The 21443-nt window shown below is 50.5% G+C and overlaps 1 protein-coding gene across 2 annotated transcripts in view; it reads left to right on the top strand.

The window, feature by feature from the left end:
* The window catches only part of EFCAB11 (EF-hand calcium binding domain 11), a 644575-nt gene that overhangs the window by 313186 nt on the left and 309946 nt on the right, over window positions 1-21443 (top strand). For both annotated transcript variants that reach the window (XM_085628048.1, XM_085628049.1), the window contains exon 4: window positions 20470-20571. In XM_085628048.1, coding sequence (XP_085484174.1) covers window positions 20470-20571 — 102 coding nt within the window. The remainder of the gene's footprint in view (window positions 1-20469; window positions 20572-21443) is intronic.

The following is a 21443-nucleotide window of genomic DNA, read 5'->3' on the forward strand; positions in this document are numbered from 1 at the left end:
ACTGAAAAGATTGGTTATATAAATATAGTTTTACCCATAATTCTTCAGGATGTTTGCTTGATGTTTCTTCATGACTCGTGAACAAACTATTGAAGTAACTGATTCAAGTAAGCCTTAATCTTTGCTGCTGTTGCAGTTGTTGATAGTCTCCATTCTCCATCCTATATTTGACTTGGAAGTTTGAGACCTCTTTAGTAAAGTAAGCATTTTTACTTTGTCATGGAGGAAAGGAGCCGCAACGGAGGGAGTGTTGATCAATGTATTCTAGAAGTGTACTGAACACTTGCAAGAACTGTTTACAAAGTGTTTATCCCTCAGTGACATTATGGCTTGGGGACTTGAAATGCTAAGTTGTATTTGTTGAAGGATGGATATAGTGAATGATTTTCAAGTTCTACAATAATAATAACGTTATTAATCGCTTGTTTGTCAGTACTGTAAATAACCAAGTTTATTTTTGCCAAAATGAATACCAATTATTTCCTGATCTGAGGAGGGTGAAAGGCTATGTCATCCATGCAGGAATTTTAATCTGTAACTAAAAGGTTGCAGCATATATATACCCACTCTGCCATCTTCTTGCATATTGCACTAAGTGACCAAAGGATTTTTAAAGTCTCCATTTGCTTCAGTTTTGTATTTCGCTCCATTTCTTGAAATTGACTTCAATGCTACCAGTTGTATCTAGCATCTACCTGCACTTCACTTAATATTACGTATAATATTGACCAATTACTTGATTGATGTGCTTAATAAAGTCCTCTCTGAAATAAATCTCTTTGAGGTGTCAATATAAATTGATGAAAGTCGATCAATGTTTTACAGATACATTGTTAGACCTGTCAGCCCTTTGGGTGGTCCCTCCTCCTCATTATTTATTTTGTCTCACTTTTGCCTCAAACCCTGTTAGTATTTTTCCTTTTTGGGAACCACCAGACTTTTTCGTATTGATGCAGATTCAGGGAGCCATTTTATCTACCCCTGGAACTTCTGTCTGAGAGCCTGGAGCACAAAATGGTGGCCACCTGTGACATCATCAGAACCCACTGGAACCTACCAGCACCTTCCAGAACATTCCAGAACCCTGTGACAGTTGGAGGCGGTTTGGAATGTTGGGAAGCTAAGCCAGAGTTGACAGTTGGAGCTGGCAGTTGGCACCTGACTGGTGAAGAGAGAGGAGCAGAAACCTGAAGGAGGAAGGAGTGAGGCAGCAGGGGTGGAAACTTGTGCCTGGAGTGGGGTCCATAAACCCACCCTTGATACTAGTCCCTACTGACTGAGCCCAGCCTGGAGCCCTGTGTGGGACAAAGCAAGAAAAACCATCTTAAGGACCCGGACAGCAGGAACAGGCCTTAGAAGTAAAGAAAAGCAAGAATCTGACCTGGTTATTGGTTTCCCTGGAGTCCGACGTCGAGAAGCCTGAGACCTGGAGCCCGAGGTGGAGAAGCGGCGCTGACTGGAAAGCAGACGTTGTACCCGGAGCCGCCAGAGGTCGAGAGAGGGCGCCGACGGAGGTCGTGGAGAGTACCAGAGGTCGAGGAGGAAGACACCTGAGGTCAAGTGAGCGGCGTCGACGGGGGAGTGAAGTCCGCCCTCCGGAGTCGCCGGAGACCGAGGTGAAGCGTGCCGGAGGTCGAGAGTGGAGATCGCACTCCGGAGTCGCCGGAACCTGAAGAGAATCGTGCCGGAGGTCGGGAGTGGAGGTCGCACTCCGGAGTCGCCGGAACCCGAGGAGAGGAGCACCGGAGGTCGGGAGTGGAGATCGCACTCCGGAGCCGACGGAAGTCGACATCGAGCCAAGGCCGACCAACGTCATCGAACCGGAGCCGCTCGAAGTCGTCATCGAGCCAAGACTGCCCGACGTCATCGAATCGGAGATCGACATCGAGCCGAGGCCGCCGACATCGAACCGGAGCCGCCTATCGACGTCGTCAAGAACTGACATTGCGCCGAGGCCGCCGACATCGAACCGGAGCCGCCTCACGGCGTCGACACGACTCCAGCGGCGTCGGAGCTTCATAAAAAGGGCAGTAAGTGGAATAGAGGGCGCCTAAGGCCCTGTGGAGCCCTAAGAGACCATCCTAGGGGATAAAGAGGTGTTAGGACCAGCCTGGGAGTGCCAGGGGTGGACTGAGACTGATACAGTGACCTGTGTGAGGGGTTGTGTAGTTTGGGAGAGCCAGATTCCTAGATTACCCTTGATCTACCTCAGTTTTAGCCTCAGCCTTACCCAAGCTAGGTGAGACACCCTCAGGCCATCCACCTAACCACAAGCTGTGACTGGGCCAAATCAGCCCATAGTATTTAAAATGTGATCTGATTTTACAAATGTCATTGTTGGCTGATATTATTTATTGAGGGTACTGTATTTATTGTATTTATCTAAATTATTCCTGTAATGTATTTATTGTCCTGATCTAACTTATTCCTGCACAGTATTTATTCCCTCACAGTATTTATTTGACCTGAACCTATTTATTGCACCTGTAAAGTGTTATTATTTATTTGACCTGCACTTTGTAAGGAAAAGCCTTGTGTTCTGTGATTGTATTGTTATTTATTTAATCAGCAACTAAGAGAAAAGAAGATAAACACAGAGATATTTTCATAATTTTTAAGGTGTAGTGTCGTTTTTGGAACGGATGCACGCATGGTTATTGTGTGGGTATTGCGTATGCTTAACACGGTGCCTGACCCCTGACCATTCGAGCCAAGCTACCACTGTGTATGTCTGGAAGGACCCCGTTACCACCACCCTTTCTGGTGTGGGAGTGGGGTTTTTCTAACATGATTGGTGTTCAGCGGCGGGATTGAGCTGTGCCTACGCATACTCGACAATAACTGTGGGTAGTCCATAGGCCTACACCTGGAGTTTTCTCAAAGCGGCCTTCCTAATTGTGAGTTTTTGTTTTTTCCAAATTTACTCTGGTGGTGGGAGGAGGTATTATTAAAGGTACCCCCCTGCATTGCTTCTGTAAAAACCTGTCTTCTGTTCTGAGTGGGCAAAATGGAATTTGTCTTAGAAAATGTGGAAAGTTATACTGTGGCCCAACTCAGAGAGTTCTGTCAGAGAGAGGGGGTGTACTGTCCCCCAGGTGCAAAGAAGGGTGCACTCCAAACCAGCTTAAGGGCTTGGGGGGAGGCACGACGAGAAAGCAAGGCTGAGGAGGAAGATAGGGATGGAGAGCCTGACAGCGAGGGGGCTGGGATGTACCAACCTGAGGTGGGGAACCTAGTAGCAGGGCCCAGAGCCATTTCCAGGAAGGGCAGCAGTGCCTCTAGCGGTGGCTTGTCTGAAGTGGAGTTAACAGACCGGAGGGAGAAAAGACAGCTCACATGGGACTTAGCAAGGCTGGAGAAAGAGAAGGAGGAACAGAGGATGGCTCATGAGCTAAGGCTGAAAGAGATAGATCTTCAGATCCTAAGAGTCGGGGCACACACTGTTCCTAATGGTGGCAGCAAAGACCAAGAAAGAGAGTTCACTAGGGAACCCAAACCCTACCTGCCAAAGGACATAGTAGCTAGCTATGGAGTGGGCGACGATATTGCCAAGTGGCTAGCGGCCTATGAGGTCTCGTTAAGGGCCCATGGGGTTCCAGAGAAGTACTGGGTAGCGGGATTGTACAAGTACATGCCTCCAGGTGGTAGGGATGCATTATTGGCCCTAGAGGAGGATGAGCAGACTTACTACCCCACCATGAAAGTGGCGCTCATAAGAAAGTTTGGACTAACACCCGAAAAGTACAGACAGAAGTTCAGGGGTAGTCACAAACTGGGCACACAGAATTGGGTGGACTTCCTGGACTATGCAAAGAAGGCACTAGAGGGTTGGATTCAGGGCAGTGAAGTGAGGAACTACGAGGGGTTGTTTGATTTAGTACTGAAGGAACACCTGCTCGAAAAATGTTTCCCTGAACTGCGTCAACACCTGGTGGATAGCAAGCTGACCAATCCCCGGAAGCTTGCTGAGGAGGCGGACATTTGGGCTAGTACCCGGGTGTCCACAAGGGGGACTGGAGGGGATACTCAAAAGGCCGGACAGGGCGCCCCCCAGAAGAAAGAGGGAGGGGAAAAGAAAAAGGAGTTCTCCAAAGGCCCCCAAAATAATTTCCAAGGGAAGGAAACAGGATCCACCCCTAGGGCTAACCCACCCAGAAACCCTAATCCTGGCCAGAGTCAGCAGCCAAGGGTTGTCCATTGCTACGAGTGCGGTGGCGTTGGACACTACAAGGGAGACGCGAAGTGCCCGAAACGACCACCCCCTCCCATTGGAGGAAAGACCCCCGGAGTAGCTAGTGCCGTGCTCGGGGAGGAGATGCCCTTAACTAAGGGAAGGGAGTGGGCGGGTGTCACTTTAGTGTCCCTGGGAGAACGGGAGATGGTTCCTAAGATCCAGGTGCCCGCAAATACCGTAAAGTATGGGCAGTGGGTCACCATCAATGGCCAAAGAGGGGAGGCTCTGAGAGACACAGGAGCCAGTATGACTATGGTACGTAGCCAACTGGTGTCTCCAGAGCAGGTAATTCCCGATGTACTCCACCCAGCCGCGATGGCTGACGGCAGAACAGGCCACTATCCAGTGGCCGAGGTTCCCTTTGAATGGGGGGGGGGGTTGCAGGTTCACTTCGAGTTGCCGTAAGCCCTGCCGTGCCAGTTGATTGTCTGCTGGGGAATGACATGGAGCACAATGCTTGGAAGGAGGTGGAATACCGGACTCATACTGAGATGCTGGGTACACCTGACTGGGCCTGTGTGAGCACAAGGTCCGTGACTACCCGGAGAGGGAGTTCGTTCAGGCTGGAGCCTGGAACAAAGGCCCAGCCAGCTGCCAGTCAAGGGAAGAACCGAGGACAGGAGGAGCCTGCCTCGGCGTCCACACCCCGTAGGACGGATAGGCCATCGGAGGTGGTGGACCAGGAGTCTGCGGTGGGGGATGTCACCGAACTGGAGGACCTACCCATCCCGGCCGAGTGGCACGTGGAGGGAGGCCCGTCCAGGGAGGAATTCTGCCAGGGCCAGGGGGAGTGCCCTACCCTTGAGGGGCTGAGGCGTCAGGCCAAAGCCCAGGCAGCAGGGAACGTTGAAGGGAACTACAGTGTTTACTGGGAGGATGGCCTCCTCTACAGTGAACCCAAGGCACCCCTACATGGATCGTCACGAGCCTTGGTAGTCCCTCAACGTTATCGAGCCTTCCTTCTGGAGTTGGCTCACGAGATCCCATTAGCAGGACACCTGGGGCAAGACAAGACCTTCGCCCGTCTTGTCCCACACTTTTATTGGCCTCAAATGAAAGTGTCGTCCGATACCTACTGCCGGACATGTGTGTCTTGCCAAGCCAGTGGGAAAACAGGGGTGAAGCTGAAAGCTCCCCTGGAACCACTTCCTGTCGTTAGCACCCCCTTTGAAAGGGTGGGCATCGACATTGTGGGTCCGTTAAATCCACCTACTACAGCTGGTCACAGGTTTATCCTGGTTCTGGTGGATCATGCCACACGGTACCCAGAGGCAATACCTCTGAGGACCATAACAGCACCTGTTGTGGCTAGGGCCCTGATGGGAATCTTCACCCGAGTGGGTTTTCCCAAGGAAGTTGTGTCCGACAGGGGGACCAACTTCATGTCAGCGTACATGCGGGCCATGTGGAAGGAGTGTGGAGTGACATACCGGTTCACCACTCCTTACCACCCCCAGACCAATGGTCTGGTGGAGAGGTTTAACAAAACCTTGAAAGGCATGATCAGAAGTCTGCCTGAAAGCCTGCGGAGGAAATGGGACGTCCTCCTACCCTGTCTATTGTTTTCCTACAGGGAAGTGCCACAGAAGGGAGTGGGCTTCAGCCCCTTCGAGCTTCTGTATGGGCACCCTGTACGTGGACCTCTCAACCTGGTGAGAGACGGATCGGAAAGAACTCCCAGAAAGCTTCCCCAGGATGTGGTGAGCTACATGCTGGCCTTCCGGAGCCAAATGGCTAAGTTGTGGAAGCAAGCTTCTGACAACTTGGAAGCCAGCCAAGCAGTAATGAAGGCGTGGTATGACCACAATGCTCACCCGGTGGAGTTGGAGCCTGGCCAGAAGGTGTGGGTGATCGAACCAGGAGAGCTTAGCGCCCTCCAGGATCGCTGGTCAGGACCCTTTGAGGTGTTGGAGAAGAAGGGTAAGGCTACCTACTTGGTGGACCTTAAAACCCCTCGTCAGCCCCTATGGGTGCTGCACGCCAACCTCCTCAAACCCCACCACGAGAGGCCCAAAGTTATCTTGATGATGGTGACTGACGGAGCAGAGGACGTGGAAAGCGAGCCTCTCCCCGATTTGTTTGCGTCTCAAGAAAAGGATGGGTCGGTGGAGGGAGTGATTCTCTCCCCATCTCTAACTCCTGAACAGCAGGAGGACTGCCGCCAGGTCCTGGGGCAGTACTCTTCGTTGTTCTCCCTTGTCCCGGGTAGGACTCACCTGTGCGTCCATGACGTGGACACAGGAGACAGCCCACCTGTGAAGTCCAAGATCTACCGGATGTCAGACAAGGTGAAGGCCAGCATTAACAGTGAAGTCACTAAGATGCTGGAGCTAGGAGTGATCGAACCTTCTAGCAGCCCCTGGTCCAGTCCGGTGGTGTTAGTACCAAAAGCCACACCACCGGGTGGCCAACCGGAACTGAGGTTCTGTGTGGACTACCGGGGACTGAATTCAGTAACTAAAACTGATGCTCATCCGATCCCTAGGGCGGATGAATTGATTGACCGGCTGGGAGCTGCCCAATATCTAAGTACCTTTGACCTTACTTCTGGGTACTGGCAGATCTCTTTGACTGATGGAGCAAGGGAAAGGTCAGCCTTCTCCACGCCCAATGGCCACTACCAGTTCTGTGTGATGCCCTTTGGGCTCAAGAACGCACCTGCCACGTTTCAGCGCCTGGTAAACCAGATCCTCACCAGAATGGAGAGTTTCTCTGCTGCTTATCTGGATGACATAGCCGTCTTCAGTAACAGCTGGGAGGATCACTTGCATCACCTGCAAGCTGTTCTCCAGGCCCTGAGACAAGCTGGATTGACGATCAAGGGAGGCAAGTGCCAGATCGGGCAGGGGTCGGTAGTGTACCTTGGACACTTGGTGGGTAGGGGAGCGGTTCAACCACTCCAGGCGAAGATCGAGGCCATCATGGCCTGGGAACCCCCAAGACACAGACTGAGGTCCGAGCTTTTCTGGGCCTCACGGGATACTACCGCCGCTTTGTGAAGGGGTACGGAACCATCGTAGCCCCCCTCACGGAGCTCACGTCCAAGAAACAACCTCGACGGGTAGTCTGGACGGAGGCTTGTCAGCAGGCCTTCGTGAAGCTGAAGCAAGCCATGTGCGAGGCCCCGGTCTTAAGGGCCCCAGACTTTTCCAAGGAGTTCATTGTCCAGACAGATGCATCAGAACATGGCATTGGGGCAGTGTTATCGCAACTCAATGAAGAGGGTCTGGATCAACCCGTGGTCTTCCTATCCCGGAGACTACTTCCCAGGGAACAGAAGTGGAGTGCAATAGAGCGTGAAGCCTTTGCAGTGGTATGGGCTCTGAAGAAGTTGCGGCCATACCTGTTTGGCTCGCACTTCCTGGTTCAGACCGACCACAGACCCCTTCGTTGGCTGATGCAGATGAAGGGGGAGAATCCCAAGTTGTTGAGGTGGTCTATTTCCCTACAGGGAATGGACTTTCAGGTGGAACATCGGCCTGGAGTGGACCACGCCAATGCAGACGGTCTCTCAAGGTATTTCCGCCTTAGTGATGAGAACTCCCAAGGGGTTGGGTAGCTCTCCCCACTTTCAGCTGGGGGGACGCGTGTTAGACCTGTCAGCCCTTTGGGTGGTCCCTCCTCCTCATTATTTATTTTGTCCCACTTTTGCCTCAAACCCTGTTAGTATTTTTCCTTTTTGGGAACCACCAGACTTTTTCGTATTGATGCAGATTCAGGGAGCCATTTTATCTACCCCTGGAACTTCTGTCTGAGAGCCTGGAGCACAAAATGGTGGCCACCTGTGACATCATCAGAACCCACTGGAACCTACCAGCACCTTCCAGAACATTCCAGAACCCTGTGACAGTTGGAGGCGGTTTGGAATGTTGGGAAGCTAAGCCAGAGTTGACAGTTGGAGCTGGCAGTTGGCACCTGACTGGTGAAGAGAGAGGAGCAGAAACCTGAAGGAGGAAGGAGTGAGGCAGCAGGGGTGGAAACTTGTGCCTGGAGTGGGGTCCATAAACCCACCCTTGATACTAGTCCCTACTGACTGAGCCCAGCCTGGAGCCCTGTGTGGGACAAAGCAAGAAAAACCATCTTAAGGACCCGGACAGCAGGAACAGGCCTTAGAAGTAAAGAAAAGCAAGAATCTGACCTGGTTATTGGTTTCCCTGGAGTCCGACGTCGAGAAGCCTGAGACCTGGAGCCCGAGGTGGAGAAGCGGCGCTGACTGGAAAGCAGACGTTGTACCCGGAGCCGCCAGAGGTCGAGAGAGGGCGCCGACGGAGGTCGTGGAGAGTACCAGAGGTCGAGGAGGAAGACACCTGAGGTCAAGTGAGCGGCGTCGACGGGGGAGTGAAGTCCGCCCTCCGGAGTCGCCGGAGACCGAGGTGAAGCGTGCCGGAGGTCGGGAGTGGAGATCGCACTCCGGAGTCGCCGGAACCTGAAGAGAATCGTGCCGGAGGTCGGGAGTGGAGGTCGCACTCCGGAGTCGCCGGAACCCGAGGAGAGGAGCACCGGAGGTCGGGAGTGGAGATCGCACTCCGGAGCCGACGGAAGTCGACATCGAGCCAAGGCCGACCAACGTCATCGAACCGGAGCCGCTCGAAGTCGTCATCGAGCCAAGACTGCCCGACGTCATCGAATCGGAGATCGACATCGAGCCGAGGCCGCCGACATCGAACCGGAGCCGCCTATCGACGTCGTCAAGAACTGACATTGCGCCGAGGCCGCCGACATCGAACCGGAGCCGCCTCACGGCGTCGACACGACTCCAGCGGCGTCGGAGCTTCATAAAAAGGGCAGTAAGTGGAATAGAGGGCGCCTAAGGCCCTGTGGAGCCCTAAGAGACCATCCTAGGGGATAAAGAGGTGTTAGGACCAGCCTGGGAGTGCCAGGGGTGGACTGAGACTGATACAGTGACCTGTGTGAGGGGTTGTGTAGTTTGGGAGAGCCAGATTCCTAGATTACCCTTGATCTACCTCAGTTTTAGCCTCAGCCTTACCCAAGCTAGGTGAGACACCCTCAGGCCATCCACCTAACCACAAGCTGTGACTGGGCCAAATCAGCCCATAGTATTTAAAATGTGATCTGATTTTACAAATGTCATTGTTGGCTGATATTATTTATTGAGGGTACTGTATTTATTGTATTTATCTAAATTATTCCTGTAATGTATTTATTGTCCTGATCTAACTTATTCCTGCACAGTATTTATTCCCTCACAGTATTTATTTGACCTGAACCTATTTATTGCACCTGTAAAGTGTTATTATTTATTTGACCTGCACTTTGTAAGGAAAAGCCTTGTGTTCTGTGATTGTATTGTTATTTATTTAATCAGCAACTAAGAGAAAAGAAGATAAACACAGAGATATTTTCATAATTTTTAAGGTGTAGTGTCGTTTTTGGAACGGATGCACGCATGGTTATTGTGTGGGTATTGCGTATGCTTAACACGGTGCCTGACCCCTGACCATTCGAGCCAAGCTACCACTGTGTATGTCTGGAAGGACCCCGTTACCACCACCCTTTCCGGTGTGGGAGTGGGGTTTTTCTAACATGATTGGTGTTCAGCGGCGGGATTGAGCTGTGCCTACGCATACTCGACAATAACTGTGGGTAGTCCATAGGCCTACACCTGGAGTTTTCTCAAAGCGGCCTTCCTAATTGTGAGTTTTTGTTTTTTCCAAATTTACTCTGGTGGTGGGAGGAGGTATTATTAAAGGTACCCCCCTGTATTGCTTCTGTAAAAACCTGTCTTCTGTTCTGAGTGGGCAAAATGGAATTTGTCTTAGAAAATGTGGAAAGTTATACTGTGGCCCAACTCAGAGAGTTCTGTCAGAGAGAGGGGGTGTACTGTCCCCCAGGTGCAAAGAAGGGTGCACTCCAAACCAGCTTAAGGGCTTGGGGGGAGGCACGACGAGAAAGCAAGGCTGAGGAGGAAGATAGGGATGGAGAGCCTGACAGCGAGGGGGCTGGGATGTACCAACCTGAGGTGGGGAACCTAGTAGCAGGGCCCAGAGCCATTTCCAGGAAGGGCAGCAGTGCCTCTAGCGGTGGCTTGTCTGAAGTGGAGTTAACAGACCGGAGGGAGAAAAGACAGCTCACATGGGACTTAGCAAGGCTGGAGAAAGAGAAGGAGGAACAGAGGATGGCTCATGAGCTAAGGCTGAAAGAGATAGATCTTCAGATCCTAAGAGTCGGGGCACACACTGTTCCTAATGGTGGCAGCAAAGACCAAGAAAGAGAGTTCACTAGGGAACCCAAACCCTACCTGCCAAAGGACATAGTAGCTAGCTATGGAGTGGGCGACGATATTGCCAAGTGGCTAGCGGCCTATGAGGTCTCGTTAAGGGCCCATGGGGTTCCAGAGAAGTACTGGGTAGCGGGATTGTACAAGTACATGCCTCCAGCTGGTAGGGATGCATTATTGGCCCTAGAGGAGGATGAGCAGACTTACTACCCCACCATGAAAGTGGCGCTCATAAGAAAGTTTGGACTAACACCCGAAAAGTACAGACAGAAGTTCAGGGGTAGTCACAAACTGGGCACACAGAATTGGGTGGACTTCCTGGACTATGCAAAGAAGGCACTAGAGGGTTGGATTCAGGGCAGTGAAGTGAGGAACTACGAGGGGTTGTTTGATTTAGTACTGAAGGAACACCTGCTCGAAAAATGTTTCCATGAACTGCGTCAACACCTGGTGGATAGCAAGCTGACCAATCCCCGGAAGCTTGCTGAGGAGGCGGACATTTGGGCTAGTACCCGGGTGTCCACAAGGGGGACTGGAGGGGATACTCAAAAGGCCGGACAGGGCGCCCCCCAGAAGAAAGAGGGAGGGGAAAAGAAAAAGGAGTTCTCCAAAGGCCCCCAAAATAATTTCCAAGGGAAGGGAACAGGATCCACCCCTAGGGCTAACCCACCCAGAAACCCTAATCCTGGCCAGAGTCAGCAGCCAAGGGTTGTCCATTGCTACGAGTGCGGTGGCGTTGGACACTACAAGGGAGACGCGAAGTGCCCGAAACGACCACCCCCTCCCATTGGAGGAAAGACCCCCGGAGTAGCTAGTGCCGTGCTCGGGGAGGAGATGCCCTTAACTAAGGGAAGGGAGTGGGCGGGTGTCACTTTAGTGTCCCTGGGAGAACGGGAGATGGTTCCTAAGATCCAGGTGCCCGCAAATACCGTAAAGTATGGGCAGTGGGTCACCATCAATGGCCAAAGAGGGGAGGCTCTGAGAGACACAGGAGCCAGTATGACTATGGTACGTAGCCAACTGGTGTCTCCAGAGCAGGTAATTCCCGATGTACTCCACCCAGCCGCGATGGCTGACGGCAGAACAGGCCACTATCCAGTGGCCGAGGTTCCCTTTGAATGGGGGGGGGGGTTGCAGGTTCACTTCGAGTTGCCGTAAGCCCTGCCGTGCCAGTTGATTGTCTGCTGGGGAATGACATGGAGCACAATGCTTGGAAGGAGGTGGAATACCGGACTCATACTGAGATGCTGGGTACACCTGACTGGGCCTGTGTGAGCACAAGGTCCGTGACTACCCGGAGAGGGAGTTCGTTCAGGCTGGAGCCTGGAACAAAGGCCCAGCCAGCTGCCAGTCAAGGGAAGAACCGAGGACAGGAGGAGCCTGCCTCGGCGTCCACACCCCGTAGGACGGATAGGCCACCGGAGGTGGTGGACCAGGAGTCTGCGGTGGGGGATGTCACCGAACTGGAGGACCTACCCATCCCGGCCGAGTGGCACGTGGAGGGAGGCCCGTCCAGGGAGGAATTCTGCCAGGGCCAGGGGGAGTGCCCTACCCTTGAGGGGCTGAGGCGTCAGGCCAAAGCCCAGGCAGCAGGGAACGTTGAAGGGAACTACAGTGTTTACTGGGAGGATGGCCTCCTCTACAGTGAACCCAAGGCACCCCTACATGGATCGTCACGAGCCTTGGTAGTCCCTCAACGTTATCGAGCCTTCCTTCTGGAGTTGGCTCACGAGATCCCATTAGCAGGACACCTGGGGCAAGACAAGACCTTCGCCCGTCTTGTCCCACACTTTTATTGGCCTCAAATGAAAGTGTCGTCCGATACCTACTGCCGGACATGTGTGTCTTGCCAAGCCAGTGGGAAAACAGGGGTGAAGCTGAAAGCTCCCCTGGAACCACTTCCTGTCGTTAGCACCCCCTTTGAAAGGGTGGGCATCGACATTGTGGGTCCGTTAGATCCACCTACTACAGCTGGTCACAGGTTTATCCTGGTTCTGGTGGATCATGCCACACGGTACCCAGAGGCAATACCTCTGAGGACCATAACAGCACCTGTTGTGGCTAGGGCCCTGATGGGAATCTTCACCCGAGTGGGATTCCCAAGGAAGTTGTGTCCGACAGGGGGACCAACTTCATGTCAGCGTACATGCGGGCCATGTGGAAGGAGTGTGGAGTGACATACCGGTTCACCACTCCTTACCACCCCCAGACCAATGGTCTGGTGGAGAGGTTTAACAAAACCTTGAAAGGCATGATCAGAAGTCTGCCTGAAAGCCTGCGGAGGAAATGGGACGTCCTCCTACCCTGTCTATTGTTTTCCTACAGGGAAGTGCCACAGAAGGGAGTGGGCTTCAGCCCCTTCGAGCTTCTGTATGGGCACCCTGTACGTGGACCTCTCAACCTGGTGAGAGACGGATCGGAAAGAACTCCCAGAAAGCTTCCCCAGGATGTGGTGAGCTACATGCTGGCCTTCCGGAGCCAAATGGCTAAGTTGTGGAAGCAAGCTTCTGACAACTTGGAAGCCAGCCAAGCAGTAATGAAGGCGTGGTATGACCACAATGCTCACCCGGTGGAGTTGGAGCCTGGCCAGAAGGTGTGGGTGATCGAACCAGGAGAGCTTAGCGCCCTCCAGGATCGCTGGTCAGGACCCTTTGAGGTGTTGGAGAAGAAGGGTAAGGCTACCTACTTGGTGGACCTTAAAACCCCTCGTCAGCCCCTATGGGTGCTGCACGCCAACCTCCTCAAACCCCACCACGAGAGGCCCAAAGTTATCTTGATGATGGTGACTGACGGAGCAGAGGACGTGGAAAGCGAGCCTCTCCCCGATTTGTTTGCGTCTCAAGAAAAGGATGGGTCGGTGGAGGGAGTGATTCTCTCCCCATCTCTAACTCCTGAACAGCAGGAGGACTGCCGCCAGGTCCTGGGGCAGTACTCTTCGTTGTTCTCCCTTGTCCCGGGTAGGACTCACCTGTGCGTCCATGACGTGGACACAGGAGACAGCCCACCTGTGAAGTCCAAGATCTACCGGATGTCAGACAAGGTGAAGGCCAGCATTAACAGTGAAGTCACTAAGATGCTGGAGCTAGGAGTGATCGAACCTTCTAGCAGCCCCTGGTCCAGTCCTGTGGTGTTAGTACCAAAAGCCACACCACCGGGTGGCCAACCGGAACTGAGGTTCTGTGTGGACTACCGGGGACTGAATTCAGTAACTAAAACTGATGCTCATCCGATCCCTAGGGCAGATGAATTGATTGACCGGCTGGGAGCTGCCCAATATCTAAGTACCTTTGACCTTACTTCTGGGTACTGGCAGATCTCTTTGACTGATGGAGCAAGGGAAAGGTCAGCCTTCTCCACGCCCAATGGCCACTACCAGTTCTGTGTGATGCCCTTTGGGCTCAAGAACGCACCTGCCACGTTTCAGCGCCTGGTAAACCAGATCCTCACCAGAATGGAGAGTTTCTCTGCTGCTTATCTGGATGACATAGCCGTCTTCAGTAACAGCTGGGAGGATCACTTGCGTCACCTGCAAGCTGTTCTCCAGGCCCTGAGACAAGCTGGATTGACGATCAAGGCCAGCAAGTGCCAGATCGGGCAGGGGTCGGTAGTGTACCTTGGACACTTGGTGGGTAGGGGAGCGGTGCAACCCCTCCAGGCGAAGATCGAGGCCATCATGGCCTGGGAACCCCCCAAGACACAGACTGAGGTCCGAGCTTTTCTGGGCCTCACGGGATACTACCGCCGCTTTGTGAAGGGGTACGGAACCATCGTAGCCCCCCTCACGGAGCTCACGTCCAAGAAACAACCTCGACGGGTAGTCTGGACGGAGGCTTGTCAGCAGGCCTTCATGAAGCTGAAGCAAGCCATGTGCGAGGCCCCGGTCTTAAGGGCCCCAGACTTTTCCAAGGAGTTCATTGTCCAGACAGATGCATCAGAACATGGCATTGGGGCAGTGTTATCGCAACTCAATGAAGAGGGTCTGGATCAACCCGTGGTCTTCCTATCCCGGAGACTACTTCCCAGGGAACAGAAGTGGAGTGCAATAGAGCGTGAAGCCTTTGCAGTGGTATGGGCTCTGAAGAAGTTGCGGCCATACCTGTTTGGCTCGCACTTCCTGGTTCAGACCGACCACAGACCCCTTCGTTGGCTGATGCAGATGAAGGGGGAGAATCCCAAGTTGTTGAGGTGGTCTATTTCCCTACAGGGAATGGACTTTCAGGTGGAACATCGGCCTGGAGTGGACCACGCCAATGCAGACGGTCTCTCAAGGTATTTCCGCCTTAGTGATGAGAACTCCCAAGGGGTTGGGTAGCTCTCCCCACTTTCAGCTGGGGGGACGCGTGTTAGACCTGTCAGCCCTTTGGGTGGTCCCTCCTCCTCATTATTTATTTTGTCCCACTTTTGCCTCAAACCCTGTTAGTATTTTTCCTTTTTGGGAACCACCAGACTTTTTCGTATTGATGCAGATTCAGGGAGCCATTTTATCTACCCCTGGAACTTCTGTCTGAGAGCCTGGAGCACAAAATGGTGGCCACCTGTGACATCATCAGAACCCACTGGAACCTACCAGCACCTTCCAGAACATTCCAGAACCCTGTGACAGTTGGAGGCGGTTTGGAATGTTGGGAAGCTAAGCCAGAGTTGACAGTTGGAGCTGGCAGTTGGCACCTGACTGGTGAAGAGAGAGGAGCAGAAACCTGAATGAGGAAGGAGTGAGGCAGCAGGGGTGGAAACTTGTGCCTGGAGTGGGGTCCATAAACCCACCCTTGATACTAGTCCCTACTGACTGAACCCAGCCTGGAGCCCTGTGTGGGACAAAGCAAGAAAAACCATCTTAAGGACCTGGACAGCAGGAACAGGCCTTAGAAGTAAAGAAAAGCAAGAATCTTACCTGGTTATTGGTTTCCCTGGAGTCCGACGTCGAGAAGCCTGAAACCTGGAGCCCGAGGTGGAGAAGCGGCGCTGACTGGAAAGCAGACGTCGTACCCGGAGCCGCCAGAGGTCGAGAGAGGGCGCCGACGGAGGTCGTGGAGAGTACCAGAGGTCGAGGAGGAAGACACCTGAGGTCAAGTGAGCGGCGTCGACGGGGGAGTGAAGTCCGCCCTCCGGAGTCGCCGGAGACCGAGGTGAAGCGTGCCGGAGGTCGGGAGTGGAGGTCGCACTCCGGAGTCGCCGGAACCCGAGGAGAGGAGCACCGGAGGTCGGGAGTGGAGATCGCACTCCGGAGCCGACGGAAGTCGACATCGAGCCAAGGCCGACCGACGTCATCGAACCGGAGCCGCTCGAAGTCGTCATCGAGCCAAGACTGCCCGACGTCATCGAATCGGAGATCGACATCGAGCCGAGGCCGCCGACATCGAACCGGAGCCGCCTCACGGTGTCGACACGACTCCAGCGGCGTCGGAGCTTCATAAAAGGGGCAGTAAGTGGAATAGAGGGCGCCTAAGGCCCTGTGGAGCCCTAAGAGACCATCCTAGGGGATAAAGAGGTGTTAGGACCAGCCTGGGAGTGCCAGGGGTGGACTGAGACTGATACAGTGACCTGTGTGAGGGGTTGTGTAGTTTGGGAGAGCCAGATTCCTAGATTACCCTTGATCTACCTCAGTTTTAGCCTCAGCCTTACCCAAGCTAGGTGAGACACCCCCAGGCCATCCACCTAACCACAAGCTGTGACTGGGCCAAATCAGCCCATAGTATTTAAAATGTGATCTGATTTTACAAATGTCATTGTTGGCTGATATTATTTATTGGGGGTACTGTATTTATTGTATTTATCTAAATTATTCCTGTAATGTATTTATTGTCCTGAGCTAACTTATTCCTGCACAGTATTTATTCCCTCACAGTATTTATTTGACCTGAACCTATTTATTGCACCTGTAAAGTGTTATTATTTATTTGACCTGCACTTTGTAAGGAAAAGCCTTGTGTTCTGTGATTGTATTGTTATTTATTTAATCAGCAACTAAGAGAAAAGAAGATAAACACAGAGATATTTTCATAATTTTTAAGGTGTAGTGTCGTTTTTGGAACGGATGCACGCATGGTTATTGTGTGGGTATTGCGTATGCTTAACACGGTGCCTGACCCCTGACCACTCGAGCCAAGCTACCACTGTGTATGTCTGGAAGGACCCCGTTACCACCACCCTTTCCGGTGTGGGAGTGGGTTTTTCTAACATACATGTTTAGGGACTGTCAACCTATTGTGTGTGAAAAGTTTGTCTGCACTGATTTTAGTTCACAGTTCATCTCTGAAAGGGGCAGACAGCTTCTGAGGTGGCTTCATTACTCGAGGAATCATGCCTCTTATACTTGTATGTAGCACGTGAGAAAGAGCTTTACCACAGTCCTAACTTTGTAGACCCCTCGTATCCTCAGATCTTACGTAATGAGTATACAGGGGCTGGTTTTTAGCACTATCACATCACCAAACATTCTACTAATTTTCTCTGGATGTTTTAGACACTTCTCGACAATTTTACTAAGATGCATCACTACATGAACTGCTCACTTTAGTGGGTTTAATCGTAGTGTTTACCGAAAAGGTAGTGGTGGGACTGCCCATAACATCTTAAATTCATCACTAATACCGTCACCTTTGTGCCCTTTGAAAGCAATGACAAAAATGACCCTTGCTCTGGCAGTTATTTAAATACTGCTTTGTCCACAGCACTTAATGCTAGGTATTGGGATATTTTTGATAACTATCAAATTAGTAAGGCGGACAATGGACTGGTCTCTGTATTAGAGCAGTAGCCAACAAGCTAGCACCTAAACTACATCTTGTTAGATCTTTCAAGACGGTGGTGATGAATGTTTTCACATGTGATAGAAAGCTGTGGCACCCTGCTACTCTTCGCTACTCTCTCACTACTCTCCTCTAGGTTACTGCAAGTGTACTCTCTCGTCTAGTCAAGGGTGGCAACTGCCATATTCCATACCAGGCTATGAAAGGACTAGTGGTTGATAGCTGCTGATTATAGGTACGGGAACACAGGCCTTTTCATCTGAACCCCTGGAGGGGAGGCAGCCTGCAGTACCTGTGTGTGTGGTGAAGACCATTACCACTTGCAGGGTTAGTATTGTACAATGCAGAACACATTAAAAGCTGCACAAAAATGTTTTCTCTCCCAGCTGTCTTAGCCTACCTTGTAGACTTGAATCTTGCATGCTGCAGTCCCTCAGGGTCTGAGCCGAGATCTTTGTTCGGTTAGAGGAATGTAATCACACCCTCCCAGAATTTCCACCAATCAATTATGCCAAAACGTCTGCTCTGTGCTGAACTGCCCCTTCCTCCCCTCTGTTTGTCTCTCATCTATCTCCAAACAGTTGCTAGCCTCCTCCCTGATTTACAAAAAACCTGGAAGAAAGTCTGGGAAGATGCTGTCTGCTTATAGCTAAGGAGAAATTGAATTGGAAAGGATACCTTAAATTTCTCACTACCCTGACTTCCTGCCAGTTCTGCAAAGGAAAGTGGGACATCCTCAAGCCAGGCACTGCTACAATGTCTGCAGTCTTAAAGGAACTCTCTGCACCAGCACAAAGAGATGTTTGTCAGTAATTGGACTCTGCTTGTTGCTGTTTGCTAAAAAAAAGCCAGTGCCTGACCTCGTCTAGTCTAGGTGAAGCTTTGCTGCTGTGATTAGATCCTTGGAAGAAACGGAAGGTGTGCTATGAATGGTGTGGAGAAGAGCATGAGGACACCAGAAATGAACCAATCAGCATTCTGCTTTGCCTTGTTTGTGGATCTGCACGTGGTTTCATTCTTCCTTTCCTTCTTTTGAGCAGATATATGATTTCACTAGCAGTGGTACTCCATGCATACAATATGAATGTAGCTGGGAAAAGTTGAGGGGCGGTCTGTGTTTGTCTCTTGGAGATGAAACACTTGATGAAGAATAGATTGATCTTGACTGAGCTAAGACTTAAATGTTATACTTCAAGGATGTTGTTTTTTTTCAGTCCCATTTATTTGCCTACTTTAACTGCCCCCTCGACGCTCACAAAATATATAACCCCCCCCAATTTATCACCTCTCCCTCTGTCTTCTTCAAGAGAAAAATATGTAAGAGATCATGTAAATCACAAGCTCTTGCTGAAGAGAGACCTATTTTTATCTTTCAAACTGCAATTATTAATTCTGATTGACAAAGAATGTCTTGCTGGTATGAATGATGCTGCTCTGGCCGAAATGAGCGATGTGAACTTAAATGATCTTTAAGTGTCATCTTGCGCCAATAGGCGGCAGCATAAGATTCAAAATAGAAGAACCAGAGAGGTGTAGAACCTGAGAGTCAGGGTGTGTATCTCACCAGCACTAGTCAAATTTAGGACTGGGCGGTAAACTCCACTCCACTTGCAGAGTTTTTCCCACTCCGTTCCCAAAATTCTGCGGAGTGGCTCAGAGCGGAGTATTTCCTTTCTTGCTGCTTGCCGATGGTAAGTTGGCAAGTGCGAGCGAGGAAAATCCAACACTGACCACCTTCCAGCGAGATTTCTCAACGCGATCAGTCATGGCAGGTTGCTACTGCTTGCATGGCAAAACCTACTGCTTGCATTGAGGAAGCTGCTGCTCGAGTAGAACACCTAACCGAGTGGCAGAAAGAAGCTGCGCCCTCTTGCGCTGTATGTGGTGCCATTCATGCTAATTGTACAGCACGGTACAAATACCCGGCGCTAAAAAGCAGTGCGAGCAGTGCGACGTTACTCACTCCGCCGCTTGCGGAGCTCTGCGGAGCGCGGTGGAAGTCTCCTCAGACCTAGTCAAATTGTGCTTTCTAAAGGGCAAGTGTACTTACCCAAAGTATACAAACCTTTTTTAGTTTTAATGCACATCATAGGAAATTGATTCCTATTGGTGTGAAGAAAAGATACAATGTGCTTTTAATTACTGTAACCTAAACATGTAGATTAAATACTGAAGAATGACTAAGAAACAAAAAGTGTAAAGAAGAAATCCAGTGACAAATTAAAGTATCGTCCACCAGCCCTGGCACTGAAGTGCACATTTTAGGTCGGTGTGCACGTGGTTAAACAAATGTCGTCACTTGCAATGCAAGTGAGCTTGTGGCTGATGTGGGCTGACCCCGTGATGTAAGGTGTGGTGGGAGAAAGCAAATTGTGAATGGCAGTTGAACTGATCAGTGGATGAAGAAGACTGACCCAAAGCCCCTCTATATATATTTTTTAATTATGTTTTTTTAGATTGCATGAGGCTAGTGAAACAGCTAACGCTGTCCCTAAGCCAGACATAAAATGCATACCCGACTTGGATTTATTTGTCAAGTGTGTGCTACAAGTCCTTAAAAGAAGTGGTTAGGCAGCAGTGTCCTCCCAGCAGCCCCCGAGGCACGCCTTACTCCATACGCCTTACTCCATACGCCTTGGAGAGTGGGTTGAGTGTGATAGCTAGCACGACAATGAAACCTCTTCAGATTAATCTTATTAAAAGCCATGTTTCTAAAATTTCAATGCCACATTTTCCTCAGTAGGCCAACAGAAAACAAATGCAGGTGTTGCGCAGGTTTTAAATATATTTTCTTTTGCAAGTTGAGGTTTCTTGAATCGGGTGGTACGGCTTCTTTAACAGTCAGCGTTTTTTAAATGGCTTTTTTCTCAAGGGGATCATTTTATAAATATACATAGGCAGAACTATTGGGATTATATGAATGTTAAACACTCGCATTTGCTGTTGAATAAATGACTTTAAAATCTATAGACTTAAGGCCAATTGTTCGTACCCACATGTGCCCTTGTCTCAGAGGAGAAATGATCTATTTTGACTCAATTATGCTGGATTAATTCTTACTGTTAACATTTAGTTCTAGAGGCTCCTACATGTTTCTTAAGTTGTAATGCAGTTTGTAAAGTTGTTTTTCAAGTTGTAATGTTTTTGGTAAAATTCTGGGACTGCTGCTGGGAGCCGGTTTCTGGACGGGATGATCGTCTAATGAAACAACTACAAAGTTAAGACTAGAATATTTTCTTCTCTCTTAGGTGTGTTTTTAGAAGAGTTTATAAAACTTATGAGTGCCAAGACTGCAGCTCAGCAGACCTACGGGGAAATAAGACTGATATTCAACGCCTTTGACGTGCACTGTAAGCCTGTTTTCCTTCTTAACTTATGTCATTTTAATATTTGAAAAGGATACATTGTTTATGCTTTATTCTTCATGTGGGGCCCAGAAGAACTGAATCGCCTCTTAGTCAAGTTAACAAAAATCACGACGGCGGTACAGGAGAGCCCATAAAAACAAATGTGACAAACTGAAGACGAATGATGCATAATTTCAGGACAGAGTCCATGCCTAGTACACAACTGACATAGGCTCCGGACTACCAAAGGGATGGCCGCTAGGGCTTTTCCTGGGTCTTATAAAGAGGGATTTGGCGCACACGTAGGAGAAGATTGTCCCACAAGGATGGACTCAGGTTGGAGTTTTTCTTTTGCCCCTGCCCACCTACCTCACCATGGGGATCAGAAGAGAAAGGTATGCGTTTCGATTAACTCTAGTTAACCGATATTGGGGCACCTCCTTTGCCAATAACGCACTCCTAAGCCACGTTAATTGAAGACAAAGGATTTTAAATAGACTTCTGGTCTGTAGTGAAGCTGTTGTCAAAGCCCTGAGATAGACTGAGAATTTTTGCAACTTTTTCTGGTCTGTAGTGAAGCTGTTGTCAAAGCCCTGAGATAGACTGAGAATTTTTGCAACTTTTGTCTGCCGTGCCACATTTTGCATCGAACTCTTGTGTGCTGAGAGAGCAAAGCACCTTTTATTAGCATGGTAGAGTCTGTAGTCAACTGCAGAACCGAAGACTACAGTATCGTGGAGGAAAATTTGAGCTTTCTTCATTTTCTTTTGCCTTAAAGAAAAATAGAACTTGACAACTGGCCCTTTTTGAGACTGTGTTCTAGAAAATACCTGTTGTTTACCCTTCCCTTTATTGGTGTGGTCTCACCAAGTTGC

This window comes from Triturus cristatus, chromosome 9 (genome assembly GCF_964204655.1).
Source record: "Triturus cristatus chromosome 9, aTriCri1.1, whole genome shotgun sequence".
In the NCBI taxonomy this organism is placed as follows: Eukaryota; Metazoa; Chordata; class Amphibia; order Caudata; family Salamandridae; genus Triturus; species Triturus cristatus.